Source organism: Episyrphus balteatus, chromosome 3, assembly GCF_945859705.1.
Source record: "Episyrphus balteatus chromosome 3, idEpiBalt1.1, whole genome shotgun sequence".
Classification (NCBI taxonomy): Eukaryota; Metazoa; Arthropoda; class Insecta; order Diptera; family Syrphidae; genus Episyrphus; species Episyrphus balteatus.
This window is the reverse complement of record NC_079136.1, coordinates 129,820,197-129,833,804: the sequence shown is the minus strand read 5'-3', so window position 1 is coordinate 129,833,804 and position 13,608 is coordinate 129,820,197. Positions and strand designations below refer to the sequence as shown.

General features: G+C 31.7%; 1 protein-coding gene across 2 annotated transcripts in view; it reads right to left on the bottom strand.

Annotated features, from left to right (window-relative positions):
* Positions 1-13,608, bottom strand: part of LOC129914153 (thrombospondin type-1 domain-containing protein 4) — a 41,646-nt gene that overhangs the window by 27,201 nt on the left and 837 nt on the right. For both annotated transcript variants that reach the window (XM_055993242.1, XM_055993241.1), the window contains exons 2-3: positions 6,828-7,027; positions 650-722 (exon numbers count right to left, since the gene is read on the bottom strand). In XM_055993242.1, the coding sequence (XP_055849217.1) occupies positions 650-722; positions 6,828-6,844 (90 nt within the window). In that variant the 5' untranslated portion in view covers positions 6,845-7,027. The remainder of the gene's footprint in view (positions 1-649; positions 723-6,827; positions 7,028-13,608) is intronic.

The window sequence follows — 13,608 nt, the reverse complement described above, 5'->3', positions numbered from 1 at the left end:
CCTTTTCTAGAGACATTATCCTTGTTCCTTTGGGAGGTGGCAAAGTACTACCAGTAGTTTACTAGCGATTTTCAATGGAACGCACTTTCAACGAATTCAATACAAATCGTATTTATTCGGGAAGAAGAGCATGAGTAGATGATAGTACTAGATTAACCAAAACATCTACTAGATGTAGTAAACTACCACCTCCAATGGAACAGAGCTATTATATTTTCTGAAGAAACAAATGTAAACGGCGATATTTCAGGAAGTTTTCCGAAATCGATCACTTTAACAAGCGTTTGAACGAAATTGTGACTGATAAGATAGAATTGTTTACTTTTATAAGCGAACAAATCTAAAATAAGAACTATCCCCATTATAATTATTATAATTCGAGAAAGCCTTGAAACATTCGATCATGTGGAAATAAAAATAAAATTTTCAAAAGAAAATGTTCAGCTACGGACAGGTCTTAAGTTTATACAAATTAAAAAATATAGCTTGAAATCATATGAAAAAAAAAACATCATAGTTGGCAACCATCTTTGTCAACTTGCGGATACAATTTGTTTATGATGTTTATTTTGCTCTTGAGCAAACAACAAGTGTTAAAGGGCATACTCATTATATATGGAACATTTAAAAACATTGTTGTAAAACTTACCTTTATTCTTTCGATAGTTGACAGCTCAGCCTGTGTTGCCAATGTGTGCAATGCGAAAATGATCAGAAAAGTTCTATAAAGAAAAGAAGATAAGAATTAAATAAGGAGATATGAAAAAAGGAGGATGAGTTATGAAACAAAATAGAAAGAAGGTTTCAAACGTTTTTTTATAAATAAGTATTAACTTTTCTATCTGATGCTGATCAAGCCTGCGACACAAGGACTTCAATATATTACTTAAGAAGGATCAAAGTAAAAAGTAATTGAAATATCAAATAAGAAACAAATCTGATACATAATCTGGGAAATTTATAGAAGATCTAAAGAAACAAGCCCGTGATGGATGGACTTTTGGCATACGTAGCTTCAAAAGGGGTCTTTACGTCTTGACGAAAAGTATGAGAATTCTCAATACGCTTATAAAATGGGCAAAAGATTGCAAATTAGGTGTGACTCATCAAAAAACAGACAGAGAAAAGCAATATGTGTACAAGAAAGAATAAGACAAAATTGGGCTTTTTAAAAAAATAACTCTATAGTAAGAATATTTAATTGTTAGGCTGATAAGTTGGATCCCCAGCAACAACTTTTGTATTTGGATACACGGTTTTTTCTAATAGAGTCTACAAGGTTACTGTTCCTTAATGTTTCGAATAGCGAAGAAGTATGAACGATTTGCTATCCGATAACACGATTACATAAGCAAAAGTAGTTAAATCAAAAACATAGACATGTTAAGATACATTTGAACTGATAAATTGACAAAGACAAGGTGAAACTTAAAAAAAATATGCTGCTAAAGAATCAAAAAATTTAAATTATTTTTTTGTTTTCTTTTTGAAGAACCTATGTTGCAAGATTGTCTTCGATTGTTCACATCCAAAACAAAGCTATTACTCAATTACTTTAACACAGCTGATAAGATAGGCAACATTATGCCGCGATCAAGCGAACAAAATTGTCTTTGGTCGTCGCAATCTTTAGAAAAGTAAGTTGTCAGTGTCAGAGACGAGCCTCAATATAAAATCGTCTCGTCGCGTCCGTCGTCAATTTGATCGTCATAAAAGTAAAAATGAAGAGTATGAGTGTTTCTATCTATCGACAAAGACTTATAGAGGAAGCGAGATGAAAAACAAAACCAAAAAAAAATCCAGCAACAATCTTAAAAGAAACTTTAGTTCAATGCGAATCGGACGGAATCATAATTTTGTATCAATTTTTTTGAGGCATGAGAAATGGGCCACCACCGACCTAAATAGGTCTTGAAGTGTTTTTTTTTTTTTCTTCTTCTTTTTTTAGGTTTGTTTTGGCGCTAGAGCAGAGCCCTGAGCTAGGCAGATCTGAGCAAACTTTATTCGACTATGAACATCGTTTTTCTTTCGTCACTTTATGTTATGTGTGGATTCCGGCACTTATAGAAAACTCTTTGCACGTATTTTCTTTCGTTTTGTTTGTTGTTGTGATGTTTTTTTTTTTGAGGAAGGAAGGAATGCACTACAATATTGCTAAGTATCTGACGAAAGATATTGGAGTTTTCTCGTTGTTGGAAAGAGATTTTTTTTTATGTGGATGGAAATAGTTGTTCGCACTTGAATAAAGACTTCCATTAACATTGCATTTACAGTTTGTTTATAGATCTTTGATTGTCACATTCAAATGGGTAATATTTTTGTATATGTATTTGATTGACTTTCGACTGGTACAAAATGAATTTTTTAATATTTTTTGGCTTTTTTCGGATACATTAATTTTTTTTTTGCATGTTTTACTGACGTATACATTATTTGTTTTTTTCAGCATAACTTTCGACGGCACTGGTAAAAAGTAATATATAAGAAAATAAACATTAGCCGTTTTTTATTATCACTTGATCCATATAGATCATTAATTAAAATGTATTACAACAACTACATGAGATCTTGCTTTTCATCAGGATCACGAATCGTGATCTTGCTTTTCATCAGGATCACGAATCGTGATCTTGCAAGATCTCATGTAGTTGTTGTAATACATTTTAATCAATGATCTATATGGATCAAGTGATAATAAAAAACGGCTATTGATACCTTTGCTTTTATTTTCTCTAATTGCTTTGGTATTTCATATAATTTTTAACTGTTTACCATGAAGTAAAATTTTAGTAAGTTGATCAGTAATTAAATATAGCTTTGCTGCTCAATGAAACATAGCATCTTCTATATGCCTTCTTTCCTCAAATTTTTTTTGCTGATAAACAGCGCGGGAATTCCGTGACCTTGGACACAGAAAAATTGTAATCAGTTGTTACAGAGGGGAGAAGAAGTTTTGTTTTGTTTAGTTAACAAACAGGAAGGGTAGGAACTAAAGTCAGTAACAAATAAATTCACTTTATATAGCCTTTTAAACCACAACTTAAAAAGTTGTTTTTAATGTGGGAAAATATGCTTAAGAGCTTTTTAAAAAAATTGGAGGATTTTAAACTTCTTCACCAGGGTAGTGAGTGAAATGGTACACATTTGAACGCATATTTATCATTAGAACTCTCAGTAAAAACAGTTTATGCAAATATCTAGAACAACTGGGTGTTTTTTTCTAAAGAAATATAAAGTTAGAATTGATAACTTAAATTTTCGGAACAATGCAAGCACCAAATGCAAGAAATGCAAGTTAAAAGAGACATCAAAACAAAGGTTTCTTCAAGATCTAATAAATGGAAACCAAAAGTTCCTTTGAGGTCTGAACTGAAAAAGGCTTAAAAACCGTCATTCTTAAGTGGTCCTACAGTAAAAACAACGTAAGATGCTTAACGCTTCTACATTGTATCTGGATTAGTTAAGAAATTAAAACAATATTCCTAATTTAAAAGGATAAAAAAATATGTTTTCAAAATACTCTTCGATTTAAACGAGCATGTTTGCACAACCAAATTGTCCACTTAATTTATTTTTTTAACATCTTCGGTTCAATGATGTGAGTTCGTACTATAGTTCAGATCAACACTTTTTTTTTAATTCTTTTTAGGGGCGTTGATCTCTTATTTTTTATTACTTTTCACATCATTGCAATCCATATTTTTATGTCATTAGATTTAACGACCGACCGACCCTAAAGATGAGTACATTTTTTTTATTTTTTATTTTTGGATAAAATTAGTCAGCGCGAGAGAAACAAAAACAAGCACATATTAAAATTAATTTGCAATTTGTCACAATATATGACAGATGGTGTTTCGCCGTATTTGAGCCTGTGGGGAACCGTTTAATATTATTTTTGGCGACAATTATAAATGAAAGTGTGCTAGAACAATTAATAAATTGATCAGAAGTTCTGGAATGGAGGATTCATCGATGAGTAAGGAGCAAGTTTTGATCAAGAAATTGGTGACGAGTTAAAAAGCTTTCATCAGACATCTGTATTTGTTTCTCAAAAAATCCAACAAATATCAAATCAAAGTCTTCTTATTCCTTGGTATTGAATTTGACACTAAATTCAAATAAAATTTTCAAACTTAAATTTGGTCAAGGCAGAAAAAGTACAATTGAGTTTGTGCCCCACATCTACCATTTCTATGAATCAAAAAAATATTGACGGTTGAATGTTGAACTAGTTAGAACCTGTGTCTATACGCTAGCGTCAATCTACAATACAGCGAACACAAACAAATTCTACTCCCTCCACTCCAACACAACACTCTCAACAAGAATTGATGATTCTTTCAACCAGATATGACCGAAAAATCACATAATTCAATTAGACCCTGGCAAACCCATAAATTAATTTTGCAACAGGGAAGCACTCCACGATAGAAAGAAGGGCAATGATTTTTCAATTCACCCAACATCATCATATGGCAGCATCCTCGTGCTCTAGTCTGATGCTCGTAGCCTGCGCTAGCTGATGGTCGATTCGGTTATCATCGCAATGACATCAGTGACCCTTTTTTTCGCTGGGAGGATATTCCTTGCTGGGGAACTCTTGTGGCATAACAGAGGGCAGATGCGATAGGAAAGTGAATAAAAATGCAAATGCAAGACCAACAGAAAGCAAAAAAAAAAAAAAATAGGAAAACAAATGTTCCGCAGCTCCATCAGGAACACAACCAACAACAACCCAACAAACCAAACGAACCAACCAACGGTGCAAAAAGGGTTATTGAATTTCCATTTCGGTTTATAATCATCAAAGCCACAAATCAAACGATCACAATATACGAGTATAAAGAAGCTGTAGCAGTCGTCGAAAAGGGTGCAGCTTCAGAGCATGCTCTGCTCTCAAAAGGAGGAACTGCATGGAGACTCATGGTGTGGCAACTAAATCTGCCTCGCTGACAAAAGGCAAGTGCACACACCAGCCCCGAGAGTGCTTCAAGACCTTATCTTGTCACACTAACTGTGCTATACGTCAAATACAGTAAGACCATGACCAAAATACCCGGTTTGTTACGTTTTTTTTTTTTTTTATTTTTTTTGTTATTAAAGTGATCTCGTATGGAAGTTACATTGCGTAATTGAGTTATGATGGTTGGTTTTTACGCTTGACAGAGATGATTTGGCTGCGGTTAAAAATATCGAACCTATGCTATATACCTTAGCTCATCCACACACTTTGTTGCCGTAGGAACAAAAAATAATAATATATTGATTTCAATTTGAGTTCAGAGTGGCAAAGTAAATGACATATTAGTTGGAAGCAATTAGAAAAAAAAGTGAGATCAAAATAAGAGTAAGCTACCGTATTGAGCGCACCAGTCAATAAGACGCGGTTAAAAATTTACGACTAGACAGACTGTAATGAGATAAGTTTGGCAAATGAGGGAAGTTTTTTTCAGCAGAATATTGATGAAGATTGAATTTTATAGCGTTTGGAAAAATTTAACACCGTTTGAATGGCATCAACTCAGGTGGAAATATAGTTTTTTTTTGTAGTTTATCAAAAGGAAATAGGTACCTATCTACCTATGGAAACAAATTGAAGTGTTATAGATTTGACATTTAAGTTTGACTGATTTTTAAAGTTAGATAAAAATCGTAAGGCTGAACTAAGACGAATTGAGGATCTGCCCAACTAACATTTCAGCTTGTATATGGCCTTACGGAAGCTATTGTACTTTTTGTTTAGCTTTGAAGAAACTAAAAAAGATCAACAAAATCTAAGGCTCGTGCCTCAAATAAATTGGTAAGAAATGTTTGTCCAATTTATACGTCTTTTGGAATGTCACTTATAAAGAGAGCATCCGATCCCTCTCGCTCATAGGCTCACCTTTTAAAATTGAAGGAACTTGATTTCCGATGACTCAACTCGCTTTATAAATTTTACACAATCTTCATATGACAAATGTTATTTGAATAAAGATCTTCTCTATGAAATGTTCGTTCTTGTTGATTCTCATCATTTTAAGGGAGTTTACTTCGTAGAATAGTTTTTGTTTTTTCTCTAAGATATTTCTCCACTATTTCTAATCATGTACACTCATCAATAAGATCATAAAAATTAAATAATTTTGCAAAAAATATTACTCATAAACATGAGTAACGAAGATAGTATCAAAAATCTTTTGTTTTCTTTGCTAAAAAAGAACATAAAAACCAACCTCTTTGATTGAGTACTAATTTACTAATTTAAGAGTCATAAACTTCAAATCATATTTTTATGTCTTTTTTTTTTTTGGCTTAATAGAAATATTTTGATAATGGCGCCACCACACCACAGAAAATTATTTATCAAAAGCTTTAAAAATTTCTATGATATCGTTTTGTTTTTTCTTCTTTCCAAATTATTCCTAGGCAAATGACAATAAAATTAATTTTACAATGAACTGTTACGGGAATATTTTTGTTTTAATTTAATGGTTTTCAAATGAAACCGCGTGTATCGTCAATAAAAATTAAACAAAAAAAAACTTTTTTTCTCCAAGAGACAAACATTTTTTAAAAAGATTCCCAAAAAGAAATGCTTCTATTTTAGGACTGCAACATTTAATTTTGTTTTTGCCTAATTAAACCCAATTGAATGATTTCATGCCCCACAACATAATTTACCAAGTGCATTAAAAAAATATTTTGGGGGTGTTCCCTCATATATATTATTATTATTTGGGGTGTATGCTAGAGGGCGGGTGATGTTTATAATTAATTTATGATGATGATGACTTAATGGAGAGTTAAAATTGAAAACAATAAATTTAAACTGAGCCACTTACCTGATTAATAGCATCATAATGTTGTCCAGTCAATGAGATGATCGCAATTCATTCATAAAAAAAGAATTTGTTGAGGTTTTTCAATTCGATTCGCTTTATATTTTCTCCTTTTTTCGTTGTCTTTTATTTTTGTTTACATATATTTTGTTTGAGTTAATTTCTTATCACTTGTGAATTTTTTGTTTCCAAAAATTAGCTCACTACATAAAATTAGAACTTGAAATCTCATCAATGGAAATTTGTTTTGGGCGCATTTTTTTATTGCTCTCGAAATGAGTTAAAAATTGAGATGGAGAATGAGGAATTTCAAAGGTTATCAATTTTTTAGAACATGCACAGCTTTCTGGTAACCTTTTATGACTTAAGAATTATTTATGAGATCACTGACACCTTCATAAATGTTGGCATTATTGTTATATTCTATTGGCACATCCGGACTATGGATCCCAGATTTGTTTTTCTTAAATTAATCATTGTATACATAGTGGTTTTTATATAGGGTTGTAAAAAATGTTTAAATGTAGTTTTCTTTTGATGTTTCAGTCATGAGATAAGACTGAATTTTTTTTTTAATTTTCAAGGTCGAATCTGGTTTTTTTTTATAAGAAACTCTTCAAAGAGGAAAAAACAAAGCACCTGTTGCATGAATAGCTTTTTATTTGTACTTCCTTTAAATTGTGATAAATTTAAAATGTTCGTTCTTGTTGATTCTCATCATTTCAAGGTAGGCTATCTTGGTTGTGGTTTCTTCTTATAGATTTTGTTGTTTTTTATTTTTAAACACGAAAACTTGTTAATGAAATCATAAAAATTAAATAATTTGACAATTATTCTTGTATCACGGAACCAATAGTTGGTCTTAAGAAATTATTGAAAGCATATTTTACATAATTTCAAAAATTCCATGGGGCAGTATTTGCATTAACTTATTCTTTTAATTCATTTCGTTTGGCAAAATGTGCCTTTTATGTTTTAATAGATTCCGCAAAGCTTTTAACACATTTCTAAGCTACATCAAGCATAAAGTAAATAACTAATGCAAAACTCATAAGTATGATAAATTCTGACAAAAGTCTTTCATTTTATAAAAATCAAAAAATTCATTTTGGGAATTATCTAACAATTATCACGTATACCCTTAATCTTGTACTCAACTAGTAGTTAGTTAACAAACCTTAATAACTTATTAACAACTACCAACGATTTTTAATAGGGCCCAAATTCTACTATCAAATTTGTTTTAAAAGAAAGAGTCTTTAACAATAGAAAATTTACTAACTGACTACCTTTCGTGGGAAACGCATATTGACAGCTAAGCCATTCATCATCAGCTCTTTATGGGATTATAAATTTTTGGGTTAAGTTTCTTTTATTTTTCTGTTGTTTTCGACAACCCTCCCATCAACTCTACTAATAATAAGATTTGATTGATGAACACTCGCCTTCTAAGACAGCATCTAATGAGGTTTTATTCAATTTAAATGCGCTGGTTTACCACCAGAGGCACACTTTTCTCTTTTGTCTAGTTGATCTTGCTGTCAATCCCTTTCTAAGTGATCTAATTGTAAAGTGTCAAAATTTATATTGAATAAAACTGCGGGCAAATGTTTGACAATATTTATAATATTTCAAAAATCATCCACCCATCAAAAAAGAAGAAGAAAAAAATAAGAGGGTAATAGGGTCAGCTATGTCAATAGTCAAGACTCAAGCTCAATTGGCAAAGAAAACACCAAGACAGAAGATCAACCCTCTTCCATGGAGGTCTACATTCTTGCATCTGTCATTCGATATGAGGCTTTTGAGTACTTATATCCTAAAGCCTAATGATGACGACTCTTTAAAGTCAATCCCGTTACGGACGATTGCAATTTCGATACACAAAAAAAGCATAGACATAGATAGACTTGTGAACTTCTGTTGTGTTGTGTGGGGCCGGCCGGCTGTACCGGAACGATCTTCATCGTTTTATTGAAACGAGGATCGGAGTCGATTGTGAAGATCGCGATTATTATATATAGATATGTAGATGATGGGACTCCCTTACATGCCGATCTGTATGTCGTCAGCATTGGCATAGTTGCACACATGTTTTTGTTCCAAAAAAATATACTCAAACAAAAAAAAAACTTCAAACTTTGTTGCTAATATCTAAATCGTAGATCAGTGATCGACATTTTTTTGAACCGTCAGATTGAAATTGTTTTTTTTTTTTTTAGTATTTAATTGAAAATTCGGGGAGTGTCAGAGGTTTTTGTTATCTTCTGGTGGCGGTATAGTTTTTTTTTTTTATTTTTTTCTGGGTGGGATGATGTCAAGTTTTGGCGATCTACAATTTTCATTGTTTTTGTTGTTTTTTTTTTTTTAGTTGATTAAACGGATCATCAATCGGGAACTTAGAGAGATATAAATAAATTGGGTCAAGAACATAATGTATTAAGCTACTGTTTAGAGATTTGACTCCTCATAAAGCTTGCTTGCTTCCTCCTGATTGACATGGTCTTTGGCGGAACTTTTTGTTATTTTTTTTCCTCTATGTCAATGTGATGATCATGGTGGAATGCAAAAAAAGTGTTTTTGGAAGAATGTCGTTACCCTCTGATGATTTTAAAAATAAACTTATGGAATTAAAAAGATCAGAAAACGACTGAAAATAGAAGATCTACAGAAAAAGATCACAGTATATATGGAGTCGAATGGGTGTAGTTTATTAAATGTGTTGAATTTAATTGTGGATATGCCTCGCGCAATGGCGGCCAGCTAACTTTAAGCCTTATATAAAGTCTGGGGTAATGATTATCAAATTGGATATTGATTGTTTATTTTTAGAACTGACGATCAAATGTAGATTTGTTAGTAGTGTGTGGTTGTGTTATTGTTTTCTATGGTGATCTAAACCTAAGCCATTGTTTTGATTATTTTTAATTAAAATTGCAGTTTATTTTGGATGAGAAATTTTCTAATTACAAGATGGCTATTTTTAACACTAGAGAATAGTAATTTCTATTCGTGTTTGTTTTAATGAAAGCTCGAGAAGCGGATAGAGTATTTTGTACGGTTTTGGTCCTATTGGTGTGAGACATAGTGACCTATATCATTGTAAAGATCTAGATTAATCTATGGAAGGGAAAGAGTAAGAGAGGTCTCATTTTTAATGCAGTTAATTTGCCTGTTCCATAAATGTTTTGCCTTGTTGTTGTTACTCTTTTAAGGAAAAAAACAGTCATTAAGTCATCATGCAAAATGCGATTTTGCACCTATAACCTATATAAATGGTGGATCTTATCTTCAAAGTTGAAAAAATCGAATTTAGCTAAACAATATTAAAACTTCATCATCTTTTTTTAGAAAATAATATTCAAACTTTTTCCTGTTTACATATGCAAAGTGTTCTGAAAATGAGAGTGCTATAACTCTTTCCATATTTTTGCCTATATAGGTACACAATAAATAATTCTTAGCTGGAAGCTCCAAAAACTTCACCGAAGAATTCGATTTACTATATTTCCAGTCTTTTAGTTGAAAGTTATTATTTAAACTAAATAAATTCCTTCCAACTGGAAATAATTTCTTATCACATCCTTTTTAATGGATTCAGTCACCTATTTCCGTTACAAACACAAGAGCCTACACTAAAAAAAATGTTACCAAAGATGTCAAACACGACATGTTACTTATGTAAAAGCAACACCTATTTAGCAACAACACAATGGATATACCATAACACATTCCATCTGAGGTCTCACTTGCATGTTGAAAAAAGAACCCTGAATACAACAACTTGTCACAACCAATCAAGCGTCAATCAGAGCTGCAATTCATCTTGTATGTTTTATAATATGTACTCTTCTCAAATCAAAACCTAATAGCATAACATTGAACAATCCACACGAAGACGATACGAAAAAGAAGACATATCCGCAGCAGCTAGTAACTTTAAAAGAAAAACAAATACCTCCTCACTTTAATTGCACCCTTCAACGAGGAAACAAGACTCCAAAGTCTCGATTGAACATCCATCCAAGGAATAAAAGAGATATCATGCCCACAGATGCCATCACCATCATCAGCCAACATGGTCTTTTTTTTGTTCATCTTCTTCGTACCACATGTTTGATGGGAGAAAAGAAGAAGAAAAAAACAAAAAAAAAGAGAGAGACCAAAGCGTCAGCATGCAAATGAAGACTGAACTTGATTTTAATTTTACGTTTAGCTGACCTTGACTTGAAAGATACTGGAAGTTTGTGCAGCTTGAAGCATCACCCAAACCCCAAACCTAACCAGGAAAGTAATTGCACTTGATGTCAAGCATCTCCTAGAGCCCCATAAGTACTAGCTGCTTCGAACGATCTACAAGCACGCCACGAAGATTACTAATTTCTCTGCACTTTTGTTCTTCAACTTTAACAATTGCTCCGCTAAGACTTGAGATCGAGAGCTTGAGAGCGACTTGAAAGTTAAAAGATAGATATATTTTCTTGGGTCTTAATTTGTTTTGGTGCTGCTCCTCCTGTGTTTAATTGTAGATCCCCAGATAATGATCGGTTTGCTTCTGATGAGGAAAAGATACGATGAACGATCGTTTTGATGATGATCACTACCTGACTAATATTTACGTAGCGTCGCGTTGGTATATACTCGTCGTCGTAGTTATAAAATCGCGATCTTAATCAGATTAAAGGTTGATAGACCATTTTGTTTTTGTTTTTTTATTGTGTATTGGCTTAATGTCCATTTATCTAAGAGCCCCATTAGGGGCACAATTTGGCATATTTTGAGATAGATGGGTACATGGAATTTTTGATTGTGGTACCTAAAGAAAGGTTTTTGAGATAAAATCGTCGTACTTACATCGCCAGGTAGTAAGTACCCCACATTCAGTTAGTTGTTTACAAAGGGCTTAGGCGCATGTGAAAATATGCCTTACAGCTGATTTAGATTTATGTACCTGCATAAAGTTAGGTAAGAGTTTCCGTAAAACCACAGCAAACAACATGTACCTATAACAAGTCAATTCCAATTGAAAGATCAAACGTACTTTTCCGGCATCAGACAACTTTTGTATACAAATTTAAAAAAAAGACAACAACAAGAAATTACAACAGACCTTCGAGAGCTTTTGATGAATTGAAAAGTCAAGCTCTATATATGTGTAAGTGACGAAAATAAAAATAAGAAAGACATTTTTGACAGAAACGATGATGCTGCAAAAATTTACCACCAAAGTGTAGTAAAAATACTTTTCTATGAATTTATAGGTTAGGACCAATAAGCCGCGGGAGTATTTAAGGTAATTTGATAATTTGAACACGTCTAATGTGGAAGTAATTGGTATGTAAGTAGATAATGGGTTGACATTTATTTTTGGAAATAATATTAATTATTTGTATAGTTACGTACGCCAGCAAGGCCGTTTCCACTTCAAAGGTGAAAGGGGGTATGGTAGAGGGGCTTTCTCAAGTATTTTTTTCAAAATCTCAGATGCAAAACTTCTAAAAAGTTTTTTCAAATGTTACCATTTGATACGAGAATTTGGCATAATTTTTGTTGTTATTGTAAGGAAATAAATGAGGAAAAGTGCTACAAAAAGATTTTGAAAGTGAATTTGGAATATGATAAGAGTTGTTTGCCAGTAAAGTAAGATTTGTAAGAGGTTTGAAGGCGCACGTACTGGAATTAAACTATGTATTTTTAAAACCAAGCAAATAAAATAATTTTAAATATTTCATTAAAAGAAAATTGGGTTTAAAATATAAACATTGCACTTGTCACTAGATTATAAGATATTATATCTTTCAGTGTTTAAGTAGATCCAAATTTTTAAATAAATAAATATCAATCAGTTCCTTTAACTATATTTCACTTTCGGAAAATTGATTTTGAAAAAAAAAAAAATTCTGAAAGCCAAAAAAATTTTTTTTTTAAAGTTATATTAAAGTCATATTAAAATTTTTGTATACAAAATTTTGTTAAAAATGAACAAAAATGAAAAACTGAAAAAAAAAAATCGTTATCATTTCCGAAAAATAACATATAGTAGGAGTTCAAATGAATCAGTTTTCCGTTTTGCCATTACAAAGTGTTTGTTAACTGACGCTGAGAGAGCATTAAATTGGCGTTCAAACGTTAAGCTTTAAATTTTGTGCTGGTTTACATATTACATATATACATATAACTATTTTATAAGATTTATTAACTTAATGTGAAAGCAGTCTTTAAAAAAATAAATACTTAATATTGAGGATGCCAAAGTTTACTTAGGGGTATTTTCATTGTAACGAGTGAGTCATAATAACTTCCTTTTTGTTTCTAATATCTGTACTATTCACCAAATAAGGTTTCTAACGTTTTTTTTTAAAGAAATCCTTGTTGTAAAGACTTTAACAGAGTCAGTTTTTCCTATCTGTTAGGCCAAAAATCCTTATTTTTTTAAATTTTATATTTGGTATTAAATAATAACAAAAATTTTACCTCGAGTATATGAAAGTAAAAAAAATTATGTATTTAAGTATCAGCATTTAATTTTTTATTTTCCATTTATTTATTTTCCATTGTATGGAATTTGCCTCAAATAATATTAAAAATTATTTTCTTGTACCCCAAATGGTCTTAATTGATTGCAAGAATTGTGAAATTTTCAATCTGATGTTAAGGAGTCGTTTAAATTTTTTAAATAATTTTTTTTTCCGAAAATTTAGCCTTGGTCCTTCTCATCGTTATTCCAAACAATTTATAAATAGACCCAATTGCATTTATAACGTAATTTCGAAGATTTTTGCAA